The sequence below is a fragment of the Grammomys surdaster genome, unplaced genomic scaffold (assembly GCF_004785775.1).
Source record: "Grammomys surdaster isolate TR1022 unplaced genomic scaffold, NIH_TR_1.0 123550, whole genome shotgun sequence".
Taxonomy (NCBI): Eukaryota; Metazoa; Chordata; class Mammalia; order Rodentia; family Muridae; genus Grammomys; species Grammomys surdaster.
In genome coordinates, this window is record NW_021618765.1 from 26,818 (window position 1) to 48,493 (window position 21,676).

A 21,676-nucleotide genomic window follows, 5' to 3' on the forward strand; every position below is an offset into this window, starting at 1 on the left:
AGACCAAGGAGAAGAAAAGAGGAGAGATAATGAAGCAGGATCTTACTCTTGTTCTATGTATACTGCAAGATACGATGATACATATGCATGAAAATGTCAGAATGAAACCCACTATACTGTATGCCAAGTAAAAATATTTTATATGCATTTTTGGTGGATTTATAGTTCCTTTTGGCACTGAAATCGAATAAATGTTGTCACAGAAGACCCCCAAACAGAGAACCAACAGTAAGTACTGGATTGTTCTCCTACACCCCCTGTTTAATGTAATACTCTGATAGAAACAGAGCCTTTAAAGGGCATTTCAATTATTTGAAAGCATAGCTACTTCCCTGTGTTACTTTGACCATCTATTTGTATGTGTTTAGCACTGTTGTATTAAAAATTAAACCTTGCATATTTTTCTAGCTAATGGCTTATTGTTTCAAAAAAAGGTTTTCCTTTTTTATCCCCTGGTCTTGGTATTACAAAAGAAAACCACATAGGGAGAAGAATGTCATTATCCAAAGATCCTGAAGTTTGAAATATTGAAGAGACTGCCTGAATATGTCCATGAGTATGCAGTTGCTTCTCCAATGAGATGGTCATTAAAGCCAAATTTTGGTGAAGTTTTGAAAGTTTCCAAAACTACAGTGCGTATAGTTTTACAAGAGGTAAATCTGAAGGTAAGACTAAATTACCTCTATAAGCTTTTGAGCTGCATATTTAGGCTATACCGTGTTCTAGACTCATTTTTACAATGTCGAGGAGAGGGGAGATCAGTTACACTACTTTACATGCTTCAGTAGGTAACTTAATGATTTTTAAATTATTCTAAGTATAGTATAAATAAAAGTATAGTATAACTATTTTTAAAACATTGGAAAAATGATTCATGTGATATCATCAGAATTTTTAATTAACATTTATATCTCATTTATATGTATTTTCCAGTCAACAGGTTGAACAACAGATGTTATTTGTCATTTGAGTGGAAAATAAGGAAGGGCGGATTTTTATTTCATAAGACTATTCATCTTTACAAATGTTTTCTAAATACCATGCCCTGTCTTCAGTATTTTTCTATGTATGTTGCGTTATGGAGGAATACACTTAGTATATTTAAAGAGAAGAAGATTCACAATGAAAAACCACACAGTGCCAACAGAATTCATTCTATTAGGACTGTCAGACGATCCTGGGCTTCAGATTGTGATCTTCCTCTTTTTAATTCTCATGTACATACTAAGCGTCACTGGAAACTTGACCATAATCACCCTCACCTTGGTAGACCCTCATCTACAGACCCCCATGTATTTTTTCCTCAGGAACTTCTCTGTTTTAGAAATAACCTTTACAACGGTCTGTATCCCTAGGTTTCTAAGCGCAATTGTTACCAGAGACAAAACTATTTCCTACAATAATTGCACAGCTCAATTGTTTTTCTTCATCTTCATGGGTATCACTGAATTTTACCTTCTCACTGCTATGTCTTATGATCGCTATGTGGCCATCTGCAAACCACTGCACTACACAACCATCATGAACAGAAGAGTCTGTGTACTGCTGGTGTTTTCTGCCTGGCTGGCAGGGTTCCTAAACATCTTCCCACCCGTCATTCTCTTTCTTCAGTTAGATTACTGTGGCTCCAATGTCATCGACCACTTTGCTTGTGACTACTTCCCCCTCCTGCAGTTATCCTGCTCAGACACATGGCTCCTGGAAGTGATTGGGTTTTACTCTGCAATAGTGATACTGCTCTTCACTTTAGCATTGATCATTCTTTCTTACATGTTCATCGTTAAGACAATCTTGAAACTTCCATCTGTCAGTCAGAGAAAGAAGGCTTTCTCGACATGCTCCTCCCACATGATTGTCATTTCTATCTCGTATGGCAGCTGTATATTCATGTACGCTAACCCTTCTGCCAAAGAAAAGGCATCACTGACCAAAGGAGTAGCTATTCTCAATACTTCTGTGGCTCCTATGATGAATCCATTCATCTACACCCTGAGGAACCAGCAAGTGAAACAAGCCTTTAAGGACACCATCCAAAAAGTAGTGCTTTTCTCTGGCAAATGAAAGCATTTGTAATTTTAAAAGTATACATCCTTCTTTCCAAATTTATAGGTAACAGAGAAAAAAACATGACTTGGGATAGGGCTTCATTTTGATATTTAATGATATTCCATGTTTAGAGTAAAGCATGATGCTCTGCATGTCTAGCTCATTTCTATGCCTGTTCATCAATCTACTGGTCTTTGTATTTATCATCCATTGTTTACTTGTGAGTGTGCCTTTTTTTCTAAAAAATGAACTACTTTAAGATGTTTTTCTATTGTCCAATCCATATCAGGACTTTCATTACTATTATTTGGTAGCTTACCATCTTACTAGAAATTTATTATCATTATAGTCAATAAACTTGGGAAAACTGAATACTGCTTCATGATTTTCTGATACTTGAAATTTTTATTGAAATTTATTTAGATGATATGCAAAGTCTAGGGTAATGATCATGCTTTTGGGTATTAGCATGGGTATTAGCTTTTGGATATATACATTTAGTATACTAGACAGTGTCAAGATCTGGATTTAAGAATTATTATTTTTACCATTTAATAGGAGAGAATGTTACCAGGAAATCTGGTTCTATTCAGCATTCTGTGAAATCAGATAACTACAACCATTGGCGGTTTTATTAAAAAATAAATATCCACTAAATATTTAAAAATACCATAATCATATGAATCATGTTCTTTATACTAATAATTATAATAAAAAGACATTGATAAAAGGTGAAATAAAAATATGCAGTGATTATTACAATGATTGTTGCAGTATAGACATTCTGTATCTGTTTTAACATATTGGTCAATTGGATTTTTTTCAACAAGTTCATGAGGTGCCAACAATTACTACTCCACATTAATATAATTCTCTTGTAGACCTAATATTTATGATAACATAAAGCAGAAAATGTAAACTAATACAAGCAAAACAAACAAAGTTATGATATGCCTATGTAATTTCAGTTTTCTGGAGACTGATTTCTAATCTCAGGATCTAGTAATTTATAATTTCTGATAGGAAAGCTGGTGCTTACTATATGTGTGGATACTGTGCACATTATACTTCAGCTTAGACAAGTTACATGAGTATTTATTTTGTAAAATTCCTTAAAATTGAACTCTATTATCTCTAATTTATCAGGGAATTAGTAATGTAAAATAGAAGCTGATAGTTAAATATTTCAAAGCCAATAACTTACAAATATAGTATTTAAATTGACTAACAGCAAAACCTGTATTCATGAAGTCAGAATACACAGAGTTTCTTGTCAATAATTTACTAATAGAATCCCATGTTAAATACTATATTGTTGATGTACTTTGCAATGTTTGGTTTATTTACTCCCATAAATGATTTTGTGATTTTTTTTAAAAAAGAATAATTCCACATACATTTTCTAAAATTCTCATTAAGAGGAATAGGTCAGGTATTGTTGCCATTGACAGAGACAGACAGCATGTATCCCGTCTTGGACCCCATCCTGACTTGATTAGTTTTGCAATTGCTAAACATGTGCTCATGTTGGTCTAAAATCACAAGCCCATGATACATGACAGATCTTGACTTCTGTCATCTTGACTTTTATGCTTGTGTTTCTTGATTGGCTTGGGAGTCACACTCACATTACTTCCTGATTGGAGGGAATTGCTCCCCAAATAGTGACAAAGGCCTCCTGGTGACTCTACATTTTTCCAATTCCATTTGTAAAGTTATATGAAGAACTGTGTCTTAGGCCGCGAAAATGGTTTGTAAATTAAGAGCACTGACTCTTCATCCAAACAATCAGGGTTAAATCCTAACACCTATATGGTGACTCACAGCTATCTGTAATTACAGCTCCATAGGATTCAACACAGGCACCAGGCATCCATACATATACAGTATACATGCAAACAACCCCCCCATACACTAAAGACTAAAGTAATATTTAATTTAAAAAGAACTACATTCTAGAATTCTATATATCGAACTGTTTCAGGTATTTGTCATTCTGTATCTAGGAAAAACAACTGTGTTCTATATACAAAATCATAAAAAATACATATATAGTGGATAATCGAACAAAATACCTTGTAAATAATTAAATGGGTTATTATACATGCACAATGTATTCTTAATATCTGTATGTGTATGGTAACAGTTTTCTAAAAATGAGCAGGAACCTACCAGGTATAAGTTCTCACTAATTTTTGTAAAGTTTTAAAATCACTGTGATTTCATTCTAAAATATTTATTACTTAATTTTGTTTTTTTAGTAAGAGTCTCACTGTGTAGTTCATGGTGGCCTCTACTTAAGATGCCCTTGCTTTAGCCTTCCCTTTCATGTGCTGAGATTACAGTCAAGCACCTTCAAGCTCAGATGTCATCTATTTATCTATCATCTATCTATCTATCTATCTATCTATCTATCTATCTATCTATCTATCATCTATCTGTTATTGCTTCTTTTTAAATTGGATATTTTATGTATGTACGTTTCAAATGTTATCTCCTTTCCTGGTTTCCCCTCTGGAACCCCCTCTCCCATCTCCCTCCCCCTGCTTCTATGAGGGTGCTCCCTCACCCACCCACCTACTTCCACTTCCCAGCCCTAGCTCCCCTACACTGAGGAATTGAGACTTCACAGGACCGTGGGCTTCTCCTCCTATTGATGCTAGACAATCCTCTGCTACATATGCGGCCGGAGACATGGGTCCCTCCATGTGTACTCTTTGGTTGGCAGTTTAGTCCCTGGGAGCTCTGGAGTGGGTCTTGTTTTATTGTTTCTTTTTTATTACTTTTATTTGTTTACAGTCCAGTTGTTGCCTCCTCCATGTCCACTCTCCTAACAGTTCCTCATCCCATTCCTTCTCCTCCTTCTCCAAGAGGATGTCCCCTGCTCCCACCAGGCCTCCCTACTCCCTGGGATGGGGTAAGGCCCTTCTTCTCCCGCCAAGGACAGACCAGGCAGTCCTCTGCTATATATGTGTTGAGGGTCTCAGACCAGCTCATGTATGCTGCCTGGTTGGTGGCTCTGTGTTTGAGAGATGTCAGAGGTCCATGTTAGTTAAGACTACTGGTCTTGATATGGGGTTGCCTCAGCTTCTTCCAGTCTTTCCCTAATTCAACCATAGGGGTCCCTGACTTCAATCCAATGGTTGGGTGTAAGTATCTGTTTCCACCTTAGTCAGCTGCTTGTTGGGCCTCTCAGAAGACAGCCATGCTAGACTTCTGTCTGTAATCATATTATAGCCATCAGTAATTGTGTCAGGCCTTGGAGCCTCCCCTTGAAATGCATCCCAAGTTGGGCCAGCCACTGGACTGCTTTTCCTTCAGTCTCTTCTCCATTTTTGTCTCTGAAGCTCTTTTAGACAGGAACAATTCTGGGTTATTGTTTTTGACTGTGGGATGAAAACCCCATCCCTCCCTTTGATGCCCTTTCTACTGGAGGTAGCCTCTATGAGTTACCTCTCCCCACTGTACGGCATTTCATCTAAGGAGCTTCTCACTTCCCAGGTCTCTGGTACTTTCTAGAGGGTCCCCCTACCTCTCAACCTCTGAGGTTGCATATTTCCATTCATTCTGGTGGCTCTCAGGACTTCTCTCCTGTCTCCCCTGCATCTCCCTGACACCATTGTGATTTTGTGATAAATATTGGGTTTTAGGATGGAACCATTTCTACTCTTTGAGAAAATTCTTTAGCTGAAGGACTTTAAAAAACCCATATGTCAAGTTCTATATCAGTATAAAAGGATTGCCTACAATGTTTGTATTGCACTGTAATGATTCCTAGTTCATGTAGTAAAAAAAATAACTGAATAGATGTTCTGAAAAAGGAGCCATGAGTTCAAATCACAAAGTTGTAATAGTAACAGATTAAGTGTATGGTTATCCTCCCCTTGAGATGGATCCCAAGTTGGGCCAGCCACTGGACTGAACGAACAAAATAATAATTACTGTTTCTGTTAAATAGCTGCTTTTATTCATTCAATTTGTTAAAGAAAATAGAGCAACACTATGAAGCAGTATACTTTATTTGTGTGAACTATATTGAAGGTATTTCCTGTCTAAGAATTGTGCAATATCATTTATTTATTTATTTATTTATTTATTTATTTATTTATTTATTTATTTATTTGGTTTTTCAAGAAAGGGTTTCTCTGAGTAGCCCTTGCTGTCCTGGAACTCACTCTGTAGACCAGGCTGGCCTTGAACACAGAAATCCACCTGCCTCTTCCTCCTAAGTGCTGAGATTAAAGGTGTGCACCACCACTGCCTGGCTGAGCAATATCCTTTAAGTGAAAATGTTTTCTCTTTCTTTTAAAGAAGAAGCAAAAGGGATAATAGAAAATAAATCATAACACATATATATCTGAACAATAATTCCAATCAGGATGATAACTCAACAAGCAACCACTGAATCAACTCCGATGGAAGAGGTCTTACAAAATAAAAATATACACAACAATATTAGAATTTCAGAATTCTAATATTCTAAGTGCTATTGAGATGGTGTATTCCTTCATAAAAGTATTAAATAAATACTTTTCAGGGTAGGTTCATAGGGATTTTTATAAATTAACATATTCCCAGAGAAACAAAAGGTTCAAGAGCCAAGAATTATTCCTTTGAAATTATACTTAAATATCTTGGACAACAAAGAAAATCATTTAATTTAGAAATTTAGACTTCCCTAACTCTTTCCCCAATTATTTCAAATGTAACAGCATGACTGCAGCACATTTTCATTGTATTATATTTCCCTTGATCTTGTGATCAAAACTATATCATGTTTGGATTTATCTGAACCACCACCTTCAGCCATCTCTATAGACTTTATGTTTGGTGATTCATTATCCCGCTTATAGATACTGCTTATCCATTCTCCGCCAAGTTTTCATTAAGCTTTAAAGTCCTCTGATGTTGAATCACTCATGTTAAAATTCCCAAGGTCGTATAGCCCCAAGCTTGAATTCTTTTTTTCTTTTTTTGTTCTGTTTGTATAGTGAGAAACATTTCTGTCTTTAATCAGTGTATTTGATCCATGGGAGCCTAAGCAATAGGAAGCCCATCAACCTTATTAACACTTAACAAAGTTCCTGTGCTAGGATAGTGGAGTTATGATCATCCATATAGAGGAATTTTTATGAGGTACTGGAATTTCAGTTTTAAAGCCATCTCTATTAATGGCTCTCTTTTTAAAGTAAAGAGAGCATTGGCCTCATTATTGATCTCCCAAAGGATATATTGAATTATATTCATTCAGTAAAATGTATTTGTTAAATTAATAAACAAATAGGAGTTTCAAAACAACTACTTCCTGATCCCATTATCAATAAACTTTCTCAAAATTAATATTTACTTCTATCTTTTATGGATTTTTCTTGAAACCGTCACTGTTTCTTCAAACATCTTTCTTAATTAATTAATTTATTCACTTTACATTCCAATATCAGTCACCCTCTCCTTTCAGTACCCCTTGACATAGATTCTCCCCCTCTTCCTTTCTTTCTCCTTTGAGAAGGAGAAAACCCCCTGGGTCTGCCCCTCCCCCAAGCACATCAAGTCACTGTAGGACTAGGCTTATCATTTCCCACTCTGGCCAGACAAGGCAGCTTTATATATATATTTATTTTTTAAAGAATCACTGCTTTTTATTTTTTGTTATGATTCTACACAAACATACATCTCTTCAGCATATAATTAGTGATCAAAGTTTATTTTAAATACATTTTTATTTATCATTCAAATTTTCATATAAGCACACAATATATTCACCCATCACTCTCTTCCTCTACACCTTCCTATACATCTCCCCTTAATTCCTTCCCAGCTTCAAATCTTTTTTTTTTAGTTATCTTTAATTTTTTTTTTACAGTCCAGATGTTATCCCCCTCCCTGTCAGACCTCCCACAGGTCCTCATCCCATTCCTCCTCCCTGGTCTCTAAGAGATCATCTCTACCCCATCCCCACCCCTCTAGGCCTTCCCACTCCCTGGGGCCTCAAGTTTCTTGAGGGTTAGGTGTGACTTCTCTCACTGAGTTCAGACCAGGCAGTCCTCTGCTGTATGTGTGTGTGGTGTGTGTGTGTGTCTGACCAGCTAGTATATGCTGCTTGGGGGACATGGGAGGTGAAAGACTCTCAGTACTCAAAGGGATTGGCCTTAGATGAAATGCCCAACAGTAGAGAGAACTTGTAGAGTCCAGCTCCAGAAGAAAGACAGGGCATCAAGTGGAGGGATAGGGTTATCATCTCACAGTCAAAAACTCTGACCCAGAATTGTTCCTGTCTAAAAGAACTGCAGGGACAAATATGGAAAAGAGACTGAAGGAAAGGAGGCCCAGCCTCAAGTATTTTTATAACTTACTTATTGATACCCAGATGCACATGGCTGTGGGGCCATCCATTGGACGATGGTCAGTTATCTGCCAGGGACCATATTCCTTAAAACACACACACACACACACACACACACACACACACACACACACACACAAAAAAAAAAACCAAAAAAAAACAAAACAACAACAACAACAAAAAACAAAAACTGACTCCTACTCATGTAATAATTATCAGCTGTCAATAGCTCCTTAGCTAGTTGTGGGTTCTCACATGGACCTCCCCTTCCATGCTGGAGTGTTGATTTGGCCTGACCCTGTAGAGACCTTGTGTAGACAACTACAGCAGCTGTGTGCGCATAGATGCAACTGTATTGCCCTGTCCAGGAGACAGTTTTGTCCTAGTCTTCTTCAAACTCTGGTTCTTACCATTTCTATCCATTTTAATCTGCTCTCTCACATTGGCCTCTGAGGCTTTCAAGGAGAGTTTGTGACACAGATGTGATATGTCTGTGGCTGGATACTCGATACACACTTATTCTCTGCTGTTTGACCAGCTATGAGTCTCTATATGTCACTGCCACACACTGAAAGAAGCTTCTCTGATGAAGACCAAGAACTATGTGTAGTACAACTACATTTTTCTATTAATTAGCATTCCTATGTCTGTTTTCTTACTCTTTACTTATCAAACTGATGGAGTGAACTTTCAATAACCCTTTAACAGTACTTAATGAGTTTTTACAAAGTGGTTATTCAACAGACTGCCCTCTCTCTTCTTTGAAGATATACCTTCCAGGATTTCTACTGGCAGCATAGACGGGGAAAAAGTCTCTTTTACTCACAAAGCTACCATTTTAATTCCTATGAACAATCTGCCCTGAGTAGAACATTTTTTGATATTTTCTTAATTTGGAATATTTTGATATAAGGCAATAGCAAATACATTATATTGAACAATTTAATTAACAAGAAACTTCTGCCTAACTCCTCAAGTGTCATGGCTGCTACTCTAGGTATCATCTCAGCTATTCCTCTGTTGAATCTTAGAGTGTAAAGTCTTGATGTAACCTTGGGAATTTGCCTAAACGTACAATGAGATAGTTCCATTGTTTGATAATTAGGGAGAGTAACATTTTCTATTTGTGTGAAACCCTCACAAAATATCTATGTACCTGATGTGCTTAATAAAGTGTAACTATTAGTTTTAGTTCTAATTTAATGATATATAACCATTTTCTCGTTTTTCTCATTCAGTTTTCTTAAAACCAATAGAGCTTATATACCTAACAGTGATAACAGAATAATTATTGTCTTTGTATAGTAACTTACATGGTATTCCCTTAATCACAATGGAAGCAGCTCAGTTTTCTCATGTGAACATTAGGGATAATAAATCTTAATGATTTACTTATGTAAATCACATTTTTCTTTGGAGTCATAGAAATTAAAATATTTCATGTATTTATTTTTAACTTTTCAAAATCCTTTAGATAACGCCTATCTACATGCAGAGACTATATCTAACACTTTTTCAATTGTAAATGTAACTTCATTCTTCAAGTCAGATATACTCATAAGAGATTTGAACTTCTAATTCGGGTATAGTTATGCATCTTAAGGGCTGGCTTAGATCTCAGGGCTGAAGGAAGTCCTAAACATACAGCAATAGCATTGAATTTATAAGGGGTAGTTCTCATGGATAATCTGTTTGGTCCGTGGCTTTAAGATCACTCCTCAAAGCAAGCCATTCTTTAACGCATATTGTGTGATTTTATATGTAATCACGTAGAGTGCCATAACACTTGATATTAAAAGTATCCCTAAGAAACAGACCCTTAAAATACTAGGAATCTATGACCACTTAATGAACTTGTTTGATATGAAATCATCCATTCTATTAGGCAATGAAACACTGATTGTCTACACTAAAAGATTAGCAAGACAATATATCCAGTATGTCTACTGAGCATGCCAATTGGTTATCCAATACTAAATGGCCATATCTGAAACATATACATAAACATAGCATTATATAGACTGAGAAAGTTATATTTATATATTGAGGTGTATGTGTGAACAATGTAAGAAAAATTACAGAGAGTTGAAAGAGAGAGAAGGGAAATACCTGGGAAGGTTTAGAGAGAGGAAAGAGAAGGAAGAAATTTTATAATTATATTATAATATCAAAAATTTTAAAAGATGGTATGTGTGCAGGAAGAATGTTATCGGCATTGGACTTGAAGAAGAGACAGATTCCAAAATTATGTCTAATTGTCACTCTGTTTTGTGAAAGTAAAATCCAAATGAGTGCTGCCTTTATCATTTCTGTATGCCTAGAATCTAAGGCATTGTCTTAGTCAGGGTTTACATTCCTGTACAAAACACCATGACCAAGAGGCAAAGCTTACACTTCCACATTGCTGTTCATCCCCAAAGGAAGTCAAGACAGGAACTCACACAGGGCAGGAACTTGGAGGCAAGAGCTGATGCAGAGGCTATGGGGTTGCTTATTGGATTGCCTCCCCTGATTGCTCAGCTTGCTTTCTTATAGAATCCAGGACTACCAGCCCAGGAATGGCACCACCCACAGTGGGCTGGGCCCTCTAAGTCTTGATCACTAATTGAGAAAATGCCTTTCAGCTGGATCTCATGGAGGCGTTTCCTCAAGAAAGGCTCCTTTCTCTGTGATAACTCCTGCTTGTATCAAGTTGACACACAAAATCAGCCAGTATAAACATACAGACTCAAAGGCATAAAAAATCTAAGGCATAAGAACTCAAAACAGAATGGATTTTCAAAAATAATGATTGAATTAATAAGTGGTAGTTATAATCATAACTTGTTCAAAGATATAAAACCATAAAGGAAAGTCTGATATCTTTCATCATTCAGAATAATGGGCACCTCAAATCATTCTAAAACCCCACAATTAACTATCATTTGCCTCTAAAATAGAAATATCCTACTTATTCATATTTTAATATGTTGTCATTTAGACACAATTGATCTCTGTTTTTTTATATTTGTTTTTTATATATAAGTGTTTTACATACATGTATGTATATATACCACATATGTTTCTGGTGACAATAGAAGTCAGAAGAGGGTGTCAGATTTTCTGGAATTAGAATTGTATATGGTGTAAACCTCTTATGAGGTGTTGAAAACCAAATGCTGTACCTCAACAAGAGCATCAAGTGTTCTTAACTGCTAAACCATCTCTCCAGCCTCTGATTTCTATTTTTTCTCTTTATAAAGTTATAGTTAGTTATAAAATATAAATCATTGTATACTTTTCTGTTTACTTTCAGGTCATTTGTACCTAATCTATTCTAAATTATGTTCAGTAACTTGGACATGTTACTACTAAGTATCCTGAGAATCTATTCTCCATGGTGTCTTCTGTTTACTCATTGAACCATTCCCCTGGGTCCAAGCTAAATAGAACAGATAAAATTAGGACTAGCCTGAATAGCATTGCTCTGAAATCAATCTATCATCTCATCATCAAGATAGTAGAGGAATTATATTAACCTTTTTAATGATAATTTAGTTTTAACTATCAAGGTATTATTTCTTTAGGTACAGAGATACAATAATCTGGACCATAGGTTCTTAACTGTACTCGGATTCATGAAGAGAAATGAGTTGATATGTGTCTTTTTAAAAAGAAGTCTTAGGATTTTATTTATGTATTTAATTATTTTATTATTGATATTTTGGAGATTTGACTTCAAGCACAAGATAGCAGAGGATAAATCAGTTACAAAACTCTTTTTAAAAGTGTCAAAAGCTACTAAAACAAACTAATAGACCATTAGATACGACAGTGACTATTTCAGTAATAGGTAGTAAAAGGTAAGTATGTCTTTTCAGGAAGATAATTTTTGCTTTTCAAGTATGTGTTTGTGTCCTGTATAAGCAATATATAGCTAAACAATACAATTTCAATTACATATAAAAGTAAAAGAAAAATTTAGCACTGCAACGAAATGTTTACCTCGTAGCAAAACTAAGTTATAGGATTAAATACTTGTCCATGTTCTTATCATCTTACCAGCTTGCAATACTTTTTAGTTTATGGGAACCAGGGGATCAGTTTGTACAAAATTGAAAACAGTCACTTGCTATACTAAGCAGGTATACTTTTGTTTTTGCTTTGCACATGGATTTTTGTAACATGGATTGAAAAGATTAGGATCCAACACATAAAACCAGAAGATAAGAAACTGTAGACCTGCTGCATGTGATCACAAAGAGCAGATGACAGAAAGTGAGAACACCTCATTTGCCAGAAAACTTATAGGTAAAAACTTGAGGTAAACTTATTGACCTTTGAAATGAACCAACTAATGCCGAGAAAATATTACTCTGTTTCACAGCAGTAATACTTGTAAAGTTTGCAGAGAATGGAGGAGACTGGGGCAAGTTTCCTAGACATAGGGGCAAAACTAAAACTTTGAAATAACTTCATGGATGGATGGACAGGCTAAAAAAATAAAAACATCTGTATGACATCAAAAGTGATGATAGATGCAAAATATGGAAGAAAGAAAACAATCTTTCTCTCCTGAATAGTTACATTGACTGTTGAACTGTGTCACTTATTATTACAAAAGGGAATAAGGTAAGAACACTTATAGTTCACAAAAATAAAATTAGAGCCGGGAGTATCAGTACACATCTGTAGTCTCATTGATCATGGCGCTGATACATGAGATTATGAATTCAAAACCAGAATAACAAGACTTGTCTCACCAACAAAATAAGGTCATTTTTGTAAGTATTACTTTATATGTCATGGTGTAGTTTCAAGATAGGAATGTGGTAAATTAAACATATCCAATAATAGAGTAATTAGATTCCTACAAACAATCATTATAGCAGATAGGAAATGTCCTGCAACATAAACATTGAAATTAGACTCAAGTGTCTTTTATCTATTAGACATGTCCACATGTGCACACCAGAAACACATTTCTCCAAACCACAGATTTATCTCCAAGAAGTATAGATTTTTGAAAAGAGGAAAAGAAAGATAATGCATAGAATTTTAAAAATGTAGAGGAAAGCATTATAAATGAATTTTTTTAGAGACTATACTATACTGAAAATGAGGTTTTGGTCATTTTTTTTTGTTTCAGGAACTATTCAGTAGACATAGACTTGTGACTAAATATACGAGAATCTGGTGAAGAAAACAAACTTGTGATTATGAAATGAGTAAGAACAGAGCGTTTTAAAGTATTTTGTTTGATTTACCACAAAATCAATTTTAAACAATGATGGCAACAATAATTTTTAAGTATATGTGTCTAACCAGGTATTTTATTCATTAGATATATGATGTATACAAGTATGTCTTTATTCATATATGTGGTAAAATGATTGCTGCAATAAAGAAAATTATTTTATCCATCATTTTCTAGTTAATTGTTTTTCCTTTTGCTGCAAGAGTTTATAAAATCTCCTCACAAAGTAAATTTTAGTAAACTATACAACAGTATTAACTATGCTTTAGTTAATATACACACTACCCACTAGTTATGTAAACTTATTTATCCCAAATGTCTACACATAATATGTTACAAATATAAAATAATACATAGTGCTATTTCTGTTCATGTATACATTGTACAATAATGTCCAGCTTTATGAGGGAGACATAGCCATCTTAACATCTATGACACCATAGATGTATCCGAAAAACAATATGATAAGTGAAATAAACCAGACACAGGTAACACGCTCATTTCTTTATTAGCAAAGTTGATTTTTTTTATTTATCTATTTAGGAAATGCCTTTAGAAGCAGAGGCTATTATGAGAAATTCCACAGCAGTGACAGATTTTATTCTTCTTGGACTGACAGATGATCCACAGTGGCAGATTGTGGTTTTCACATTTCTTCTTGTTACCTACATGCTAAGTGTGACTGGGAACCTCATCATTATTATCCTCACTCTCTCAGATGCCCATCTGATGACACCCATGTATTTCTTTCTTCGCAATTTCTCGCTCTTAGAAATATCATTCACATCTGTCTGCACCCCAAGATTCCTCGTTACTATTGTGACAGGAGACAGAACTATTTCCTACAATGGTTGTGTGGCTCAGCTATTCTTTTTCATTTTCTTGGGAGTGACAGAATTTTACCTTCTGGCTGCCATGTCCTATGATCGTTATGTGGCCATCTGCAAACCTCTACACTACACAACAATCATGAGCAACCGTGTGTGCATTCTTCTTGTTTTTAGCTCATGGTTTGCAGGATTCTTGATTATCTTTCCACCAATTATCCTTCTGTTACAGTTAGACTTCTGTGCTTCCAACATAATTGACCACTTTATCTGTGACTCTTCTCCAATTTTGCAGCTTTCTTGTTCAAACACTCATTTTCTAGAACTCATGGCATTTTTGTTAGCTGTGGTAACACTCATGGTCACCTTGACATTAATCATTCTTTCTTACACAAATATTATCCGGACAATTCTGAGAATTCCTTCTACAAAACAAAGAAAAAAGGCCTTTTCAACTTGTTCCTCCCATATGATAGTTGTCTCCCTCTCTTACGGCAGCTGCATCTTCATGTACATTAAGCCTTCTGCAAGGGAGAGGGTGACTTTAAGCAAAGGAGTAGCTGTGCTCAACACTTCAGTGGCTCCTCTCCTGAACCCCTTCATCTATACACTGAGGAACCAGCAAGTGAAGCAAGCCTTCAAAACCATGATCCAGAGGATCCTCTTTTCCTCAAAGAAATTAACATGATCATAAGGAAAGTGGACCTCTGAAAGCAGAGCTGAATGAAAACCTCTGCCCTTCTCTACATAGACTCTTTCTCAATATCTATTAAAATGTTTTATACTTACTTATAAGACAGAAAAAAGAGAATAAATAGAAATATGAGATGATATATATAACGTTTCTAAATTTATTTTTCTAATAAAAGTATAAAGTATGAAATTTATTTTATTCTTTGGTACTATTTTTTAAATAACAGATTATTCTAATGAAAATGCCTTTATTTTTGCTAATCGTATTTTAAGTAGAAAATCATGATTTCTAAGGGTCCCTTGTTGTCCTGATTTTAGGTTCAGATTATTTCTACTAGTACAATGGTAATTGCTACTAAACATGCTACCAAATGAACAGAAAGTGTTGGCATGAGCAGAATGATGGTGTGCTGACTTCCTGTTTATCATCCTGGAAATCGTGAATGCTAGTTACTAATGTCTTTGACATTTTCTATTATTCAACATGCAGTGCTGTCTTTCATCTTTCCATTGTCTCCTTTATAGAAGTTTGCTTCCCCACACTCATAGTCAAGATAATGACTTTTGGAAGTAGCCAAGAAAATGAAAACAGTGTTTCAAGGTTGGTCCTGTAGTTAATGAGTCCCTTAACTCCTGTGTTTCATTAAGAAGATTAATTATCTTGAGAGAGAAGTTATGAGTCTGACTAGATACTGGATAAGGGAATAGATTTTTAGTTTCTTAGTTTTCAGCTTGATCTGAATCACAGGTCAATGTGACGATCTCCATGTATTTCCATATGTAAGTTAAAGAAATAATTATTCTCATGAACAAGAACAATCTGAAGCTCTTATTATTTTCACTGTGCCCACATAGAATGATATGCACAGCATTCAAGTACTAGTTTCATTATAAAACAGAAATTATATAATTCATTTGATTATAAATTCTTTATTGAGTCAGTTGATAAAAATGAAACTATGTAAGTTGACTTTGTAGGATAAAGTAAGCAGAAAGATAAAATAAAAATTCAAAGTGTGAAAAAAACTGTAAAGACTGTATATTTACAGTATTTAATGAATGAATGAATACAAACTGCAGGAAAACAGGAAGGAGAAGATAAATGGAAAATAAGAGACTAAGGGCAAATATATCCTCTTGATTAGCAAAGCTTATCTGAAGATATCAGCTCCAATTTAGGAAAATGGGGGAAAAACATGGACAAACTGCTGATTTACATGAGTTCAAACTGCCTGGGTTTATTTATACAGAATTATTTACTTTTTTTTCGATTATTTTCTGTTTAAAGATTTGTAACTATTTAAAATAGAAATGTTTCAGATAATATGCTTATCTTGGAGATACTGATAAAATTTTGAGTAATATTTCTTGTGTGGTTTTTACTTTTATTCCATTATCAGTTAGATCTTAATGATTACAACCTTTTTTTTAGCCAATACCCTGTTATGATCACAAGGGATACAGTTCTGTACATCCACAAATATATTTAGATGCTAGTCAGTTTATAACTTTCTGAAATAAATATAAATAAAGTAATTAAAGTTACACATAAAGTTATATATATATATATATATATATATATATATATATATATATATATGCACTTAGAGGGCACATTGTGGCTCCATTCAAAGAGAAGGAAAATACAAGAAAACACAAAGATACATAAAGTTGATTATAGTCCATTTTGTGATTGTGTAATGATTTCTGTCCTGTGGCCACTTCAGTATGCACAAGTCTAAAAAGTCTAATTTTCTCTCTACAAGTAGTAGACTATTCCAATAATTTATTATTGTAATAAAAGTGATCTTTTACTTTAAAAAATATTTATTTACATTTCAAATATTATCCCCCTTTCCCCTTTTCCCTCCACAAACCCCCTAGCCCATCCCCTCCTCTCTGCCTCTATGAGGGTGCGCTCCCACAACCTCCCACTCCTGCCTCAGTGTCCTTATATTTGGTCTTAACTACACTAGATAATTGGAAAATTATTTTTAGTCATTTATCACATCACCAACCTCAAAATATAAAAAATAAAAATTATTGTATGATATATCAAGTAGAGCATTCTTTTTAGAAGATTTTAAAAAATTTTTCTGTTTAATTTTTCTTCAGACCTGAAAAAAGTACATTTGAGTAACATTATACAGACTGAGAATGTTAAAGGTAGGAATATATATGTATACATACATGTATGTAATAACAATTAATAAAAATGAGGCCATGAATTTGAAAGAGAGCAAGGAGAAATATATGCGAGGGTTTAGATGGAGGAAAAAATGGAGAAGTAATGTAATTAATAATTTTAAAACTAAAAGAATAAAAACGTAGTAGGGAAGGGGAAGTGGAAGGAAGGGGAAGGAGAAGGGGAAGGGGAAGGGAAAGGGGGTTGATGGGAGTGAGAGAGAGACAATAAATGGTTACAGGTGCATGGACGTGACTGTAATACATTGTCATGTATAAAAATGTCAAAATAAATTCCTTTATGAAGCATAAATTCCTTTATGTGCTAGTTTAAAACAGTAAAATTTTTCAATGAAAATATAAGAAAGAATATATTGTTAAGGATTGGTTCTAATGTTTTGAATTAATCCGGCCCCCAAAATTGGGAATCTCCGTGTCCAAATGCTAAAGGTCCTTGCCCCCAATTGGTTTTTGGTCGATCAATAAACGACCAACAGTCAGTGGCTGGTCAGGTAGGACCTTTGGATTTGTGCAAGCTAGGAACTGGAAGAGAGGAAGGCAGAGATCACCATGACAGGGAGAAGAAAGAAAGGCCCACCGACATGTGAGAATCAGGGGAAGTGTCCCCACTTCCCCAACTGTGTTTCGGGTAGCAGAGAAGTATAGATTTTAAAAGATGTTAACTCAAAAGGACTGGAGGGGAGTGTTTGATAGCAGCAGGAAGGATTAGAACTACCCAGCCTTTGAGCTAGTCAAGGCATTTAAAATTAACTGGTCCCCCCGCCCCCCGCGTGCGCAAGTGTTTGTGTATGTGTGTGTGTGTGTTTGTGTGTGTGTGTGTTATTCTCGAATTTAGAGGGCTCTTTCCGGTGACCCATCCAGAGGAGCATTAAAACCCTTTACTGCAACTATCAGAATACCCCGCTTCACAGCTCCCAGGGACTAAACCACCAAACAGAGTACATATGGGGGGACCATGGCTCCAGCTGGGTATGTAGCAGAGGATTGCCTTATCAGGTATCACTGGGAGGGGAGCCCCTTGGTTCTGTGGAGGCTCAGTGCTCCAGTGTAGGGGAATGCTAGAGTGCAGGGCAGGAGTGGGTGGGCAGGTGGGGGAGGGGGAAGGAGATGGGGGGTTGTGGAGGGGAAGCTGGGAAGAGGGATAACATTTGAAATGTAAATAAAATAACAAAAAATGAAAAACTTTTATAAATTTAATGGAGTTGTATGTATTCCTCCACAAATTAAAACAAAATTCTGTCACTTAAAAATGAGAGGATTATAGTAGTCATCAAATAAATACAACATTACAGATTCAGAAAGATGAATAATATATATTTTGTCATATGTAGTATCTGGATGTGTGTGCATGTGTGTGTGTGTGTATATGTATATGTGTATGTGTGTATGTGTATATGTGTGTGTCTGTGTGTATATGTGTATGTGTGTATGTGTATATGTGTGTGTCTGTGTGTATATGTGTATGTGTGTATATGTGTGTGTCTGTGTGTCTGTGTATGTGTGTATGTGTGTGTCTGTGTGTCTGTGTATGTGTATATGTGTGACTATTTGTGTGTATTGTGTGTGTTTATGTATGTGTGCATATGTGTGTTTATGTGTGTGTATGTGTGTGTGTTTGTATTTGTATATGTGTGTGTATGTGTGTGTGTTTTTTGGGAACATGGAATATTATGCTGAAGAAAGAGAGAACTTAAAGAGAAGGGAGAAAGAGCTAAGAAAGATGATGTATCATTTCTTTTCACAGACCTAGATTTCACTATATAGTAAACAGTGTGCATACATGTATAGACATGTATGTGTACAAATCTATACATGCATGTATATGATACAAAAGCAGAAGGACTATTTAAAGAAGGAAGGGTCCAGCAAAACTAGGAACAAGGGAAAGGGAGGGCAGTGGAGAGGTGGCTATGAGCAAAATACATTATTTGTGTATGAATATGTCATATGTAACCCATTGTAAATACGGCAATGATTAAAAGTTTATTTTAAAGTAATAAAATAGGGGAAATTTTTTATACAATATATTTTGGCAATGTCGTTCCCTCCAAAAACAGTTTATTTGCGTGTGATATGTTCTATTCAGAAAATTCTGAAGAACTGATGGAGATAGTATTTTTAAGTATCTATAAAAAATATAACTGTTCAGAGAATGAAATAATAAAGTAATAAAGCTGGATAAAATATTCATAAATCAACAAGTTATTAAAAGAATTTCTCCAAAATGTATGAAGAATTCTCAAAGATAATGAGAAATTTCCTAAGCATTTCTTTTTACTTTCTGGCTTTTGGGTTGTTGTTGTTTTGAAGTTTGTGGAAATGTTTTAATTGGAGGATTTGTAGATACAATCATTAATCACTGGGACACAATTCTTTACCAAGGAGACCTCATGCTGAAATATCCACCTTCCCACTGTCTTAACACAGGATGGTCACAGGCTAAGTTCTCATGTTACAAGATTTACATCTCTGGTAAAATAAGGGCTGTGGAACAAAGGATTGCATACCTGGAGTTACTATAACTTGCTAGAAACATCATTTTCTTTAGAATACTTTATAAAATATACTGAATTTCTGTATATTAAATGTGTGTGTCTGTGTACGTGCACACACACATGTACCTGTATGCCTATTACTGAATGTAGCCAGTTGTTACAAAACAAGACATTTCTGCAGCCTCAAACAACACCCCCACCCTCCCCTGGTGAGGTCCTGTGTTACCAACTGCAACTGCCTATTCAAACTCAGCTCCAGACTGTACAAGTAATTAAACACACCCATAAGGCAATGGAAGACCAGTCTATGCAGGTTCCACCAGCTCTGGAGAAAACAAGTTCCTCAATTGCAGAGTCCATACTCCTGGCTGCAGACCTGGGTGTGGATCCAGTCCTTCTTTCCTTCCTTTCTTTTTTAAAAGTGGATATTTTATTTATTTACATTTCAGATGTTGTCCCCTGTCTCCATTCCCCCCAAACCCCCTATCCCATTCCCCCTCCTCCTGCTTCTATGAGGGTGTGCCCCTACCCACCCATCCACTCCCACCTCTGTGCCCTCAAATTCCCCCACACTGGGGCATCCAGCTTTCACAGGACCAAGAACCTCCTCTCCTACCTATGACAAGGCTATCCTCCACTACATATACAGCTCCAGCCCTTCCTTTCTTGGTCCCTGGACTTGAGCCACTGGTGACTGGTTCCCATGACAATGGTCTTCCAAGGAAACTCAGAAATAAGTCTGGTGGTGAAGACTGTAATCACTTGGAGTGACATTAATATCCTACTTAAGCCAATAAACAGGTCACCCAGGCAAATACTAAACAAAGAAATTATGGAGTAAATAATGTCATAACTAAACATACATAAGAGACATCTACAGAACACTCCACCAAAACACAAGAATATCCTTTCTTTTCAGCAGCCCATGGAACTGTTTTTCAAAACTTACCACATATCAGGACATAGAGTCAGAAGATGAGCACAAATATTGTAGGAGGAAGGGTTGGTGGGTAACTATAAGAAAGTAGTATATTCCTGGCACAAAGGAGCTGATACATGCGGGGCGCCGCCTCGCCGAAAAGGAGAACACCACGCTTCAGGATTCTTCTGACAGCAGTTTTATTGTTACAGCTCTTTTAGTGTTACAGCTCTCTTAGATGGTAGTGAGGCGAGGGACCCCAAGCCCCAAAAGCTTATGGCTTATATAGAGCTTTAGGAGACGTGCCACACACTCATTGGCTCTTATGATGTTGCCAAATTAGCATACTGGTTTTTGCGCCTTGCGCAGGCGCACATTCAAGCAAGGCTCGCAAGAAGAACCAGGAAGCAGGAAACCGGTGCCATCTTGCGATGGCGGACGCGGCTCCTAACAGATACATATATAAACTCACAGAGACTATGACAGCATGCCCAAGACCTGAGAAATTTCAAACCAAACAAAATCTAAGCATGAAGAAAAGGAAGTGAATATAGAATAACATCAATAAATAAGAATCTATTTGCAATAGATACTTTCTGGGAAAGGAGAAACCAATCCTCTTCAATGGAGTGATGCTAGGGATATCAACCACACACCATGGGAAGGCCCATGAAAAGGAGTAGTTGGCAAGTTAAAAAATGGATTCCATAGATCTGCTGTGATTTATAGTTTGGTTTGGTATTTTTTTTGTCATTGAGTTGTTTGTTTTTTTGAGAGACAACGAGTGAGTGTATGTGAGTTTGTGTGTGTGTGTGTGTGCATGTGCATGTGTGTGTGTGTGTATGTATGTATGAGACAGAGACACAGAGAGAGAGAGAGAGAGAGAGAGAGAGAGAGAGAGAGAGAGAGAGA

General features: G+C 35.9%; 2 protein-coding genes across 2 annotated transcripts; both read left to right on the forward strand.

The window, feature by feature from the left end:
- Positions 1 to 1,122: 1,122 nt before the first annotated feature.
- LOC114636330 (olfactory receptor 6C3-like) lies at positions 1,123 to 2,061 on the forward strand. Its single transcript, XM_028784473.1, has one exon. It carries the CDS (start codon positions 1,123 to 1,125, stop codon positions 2,059 to 2,061), a length of 939 nt encoding a protein of 312 aa, XP_028640306.1.
- A 12,110-nt stretch (positions 2,062 to 14,171) lies between these two features.
- On the forward strand, positions 14,172 to 15,140 carry LOC114636328 (olfactory receptor 6C75). Its single transcript, XM_028784471.1, has one exon. The coding sequence runs from the start codon at positions 14,172 to 14,174 to the stop codon at positions 15,138 to 15,140; it is 969 nt and encodes a 322-aa protein (XP_028640304.1).
- The last annotated feature ends 6,536 nt before the right edge of the window (positions 15,141 to 21,676 follow it).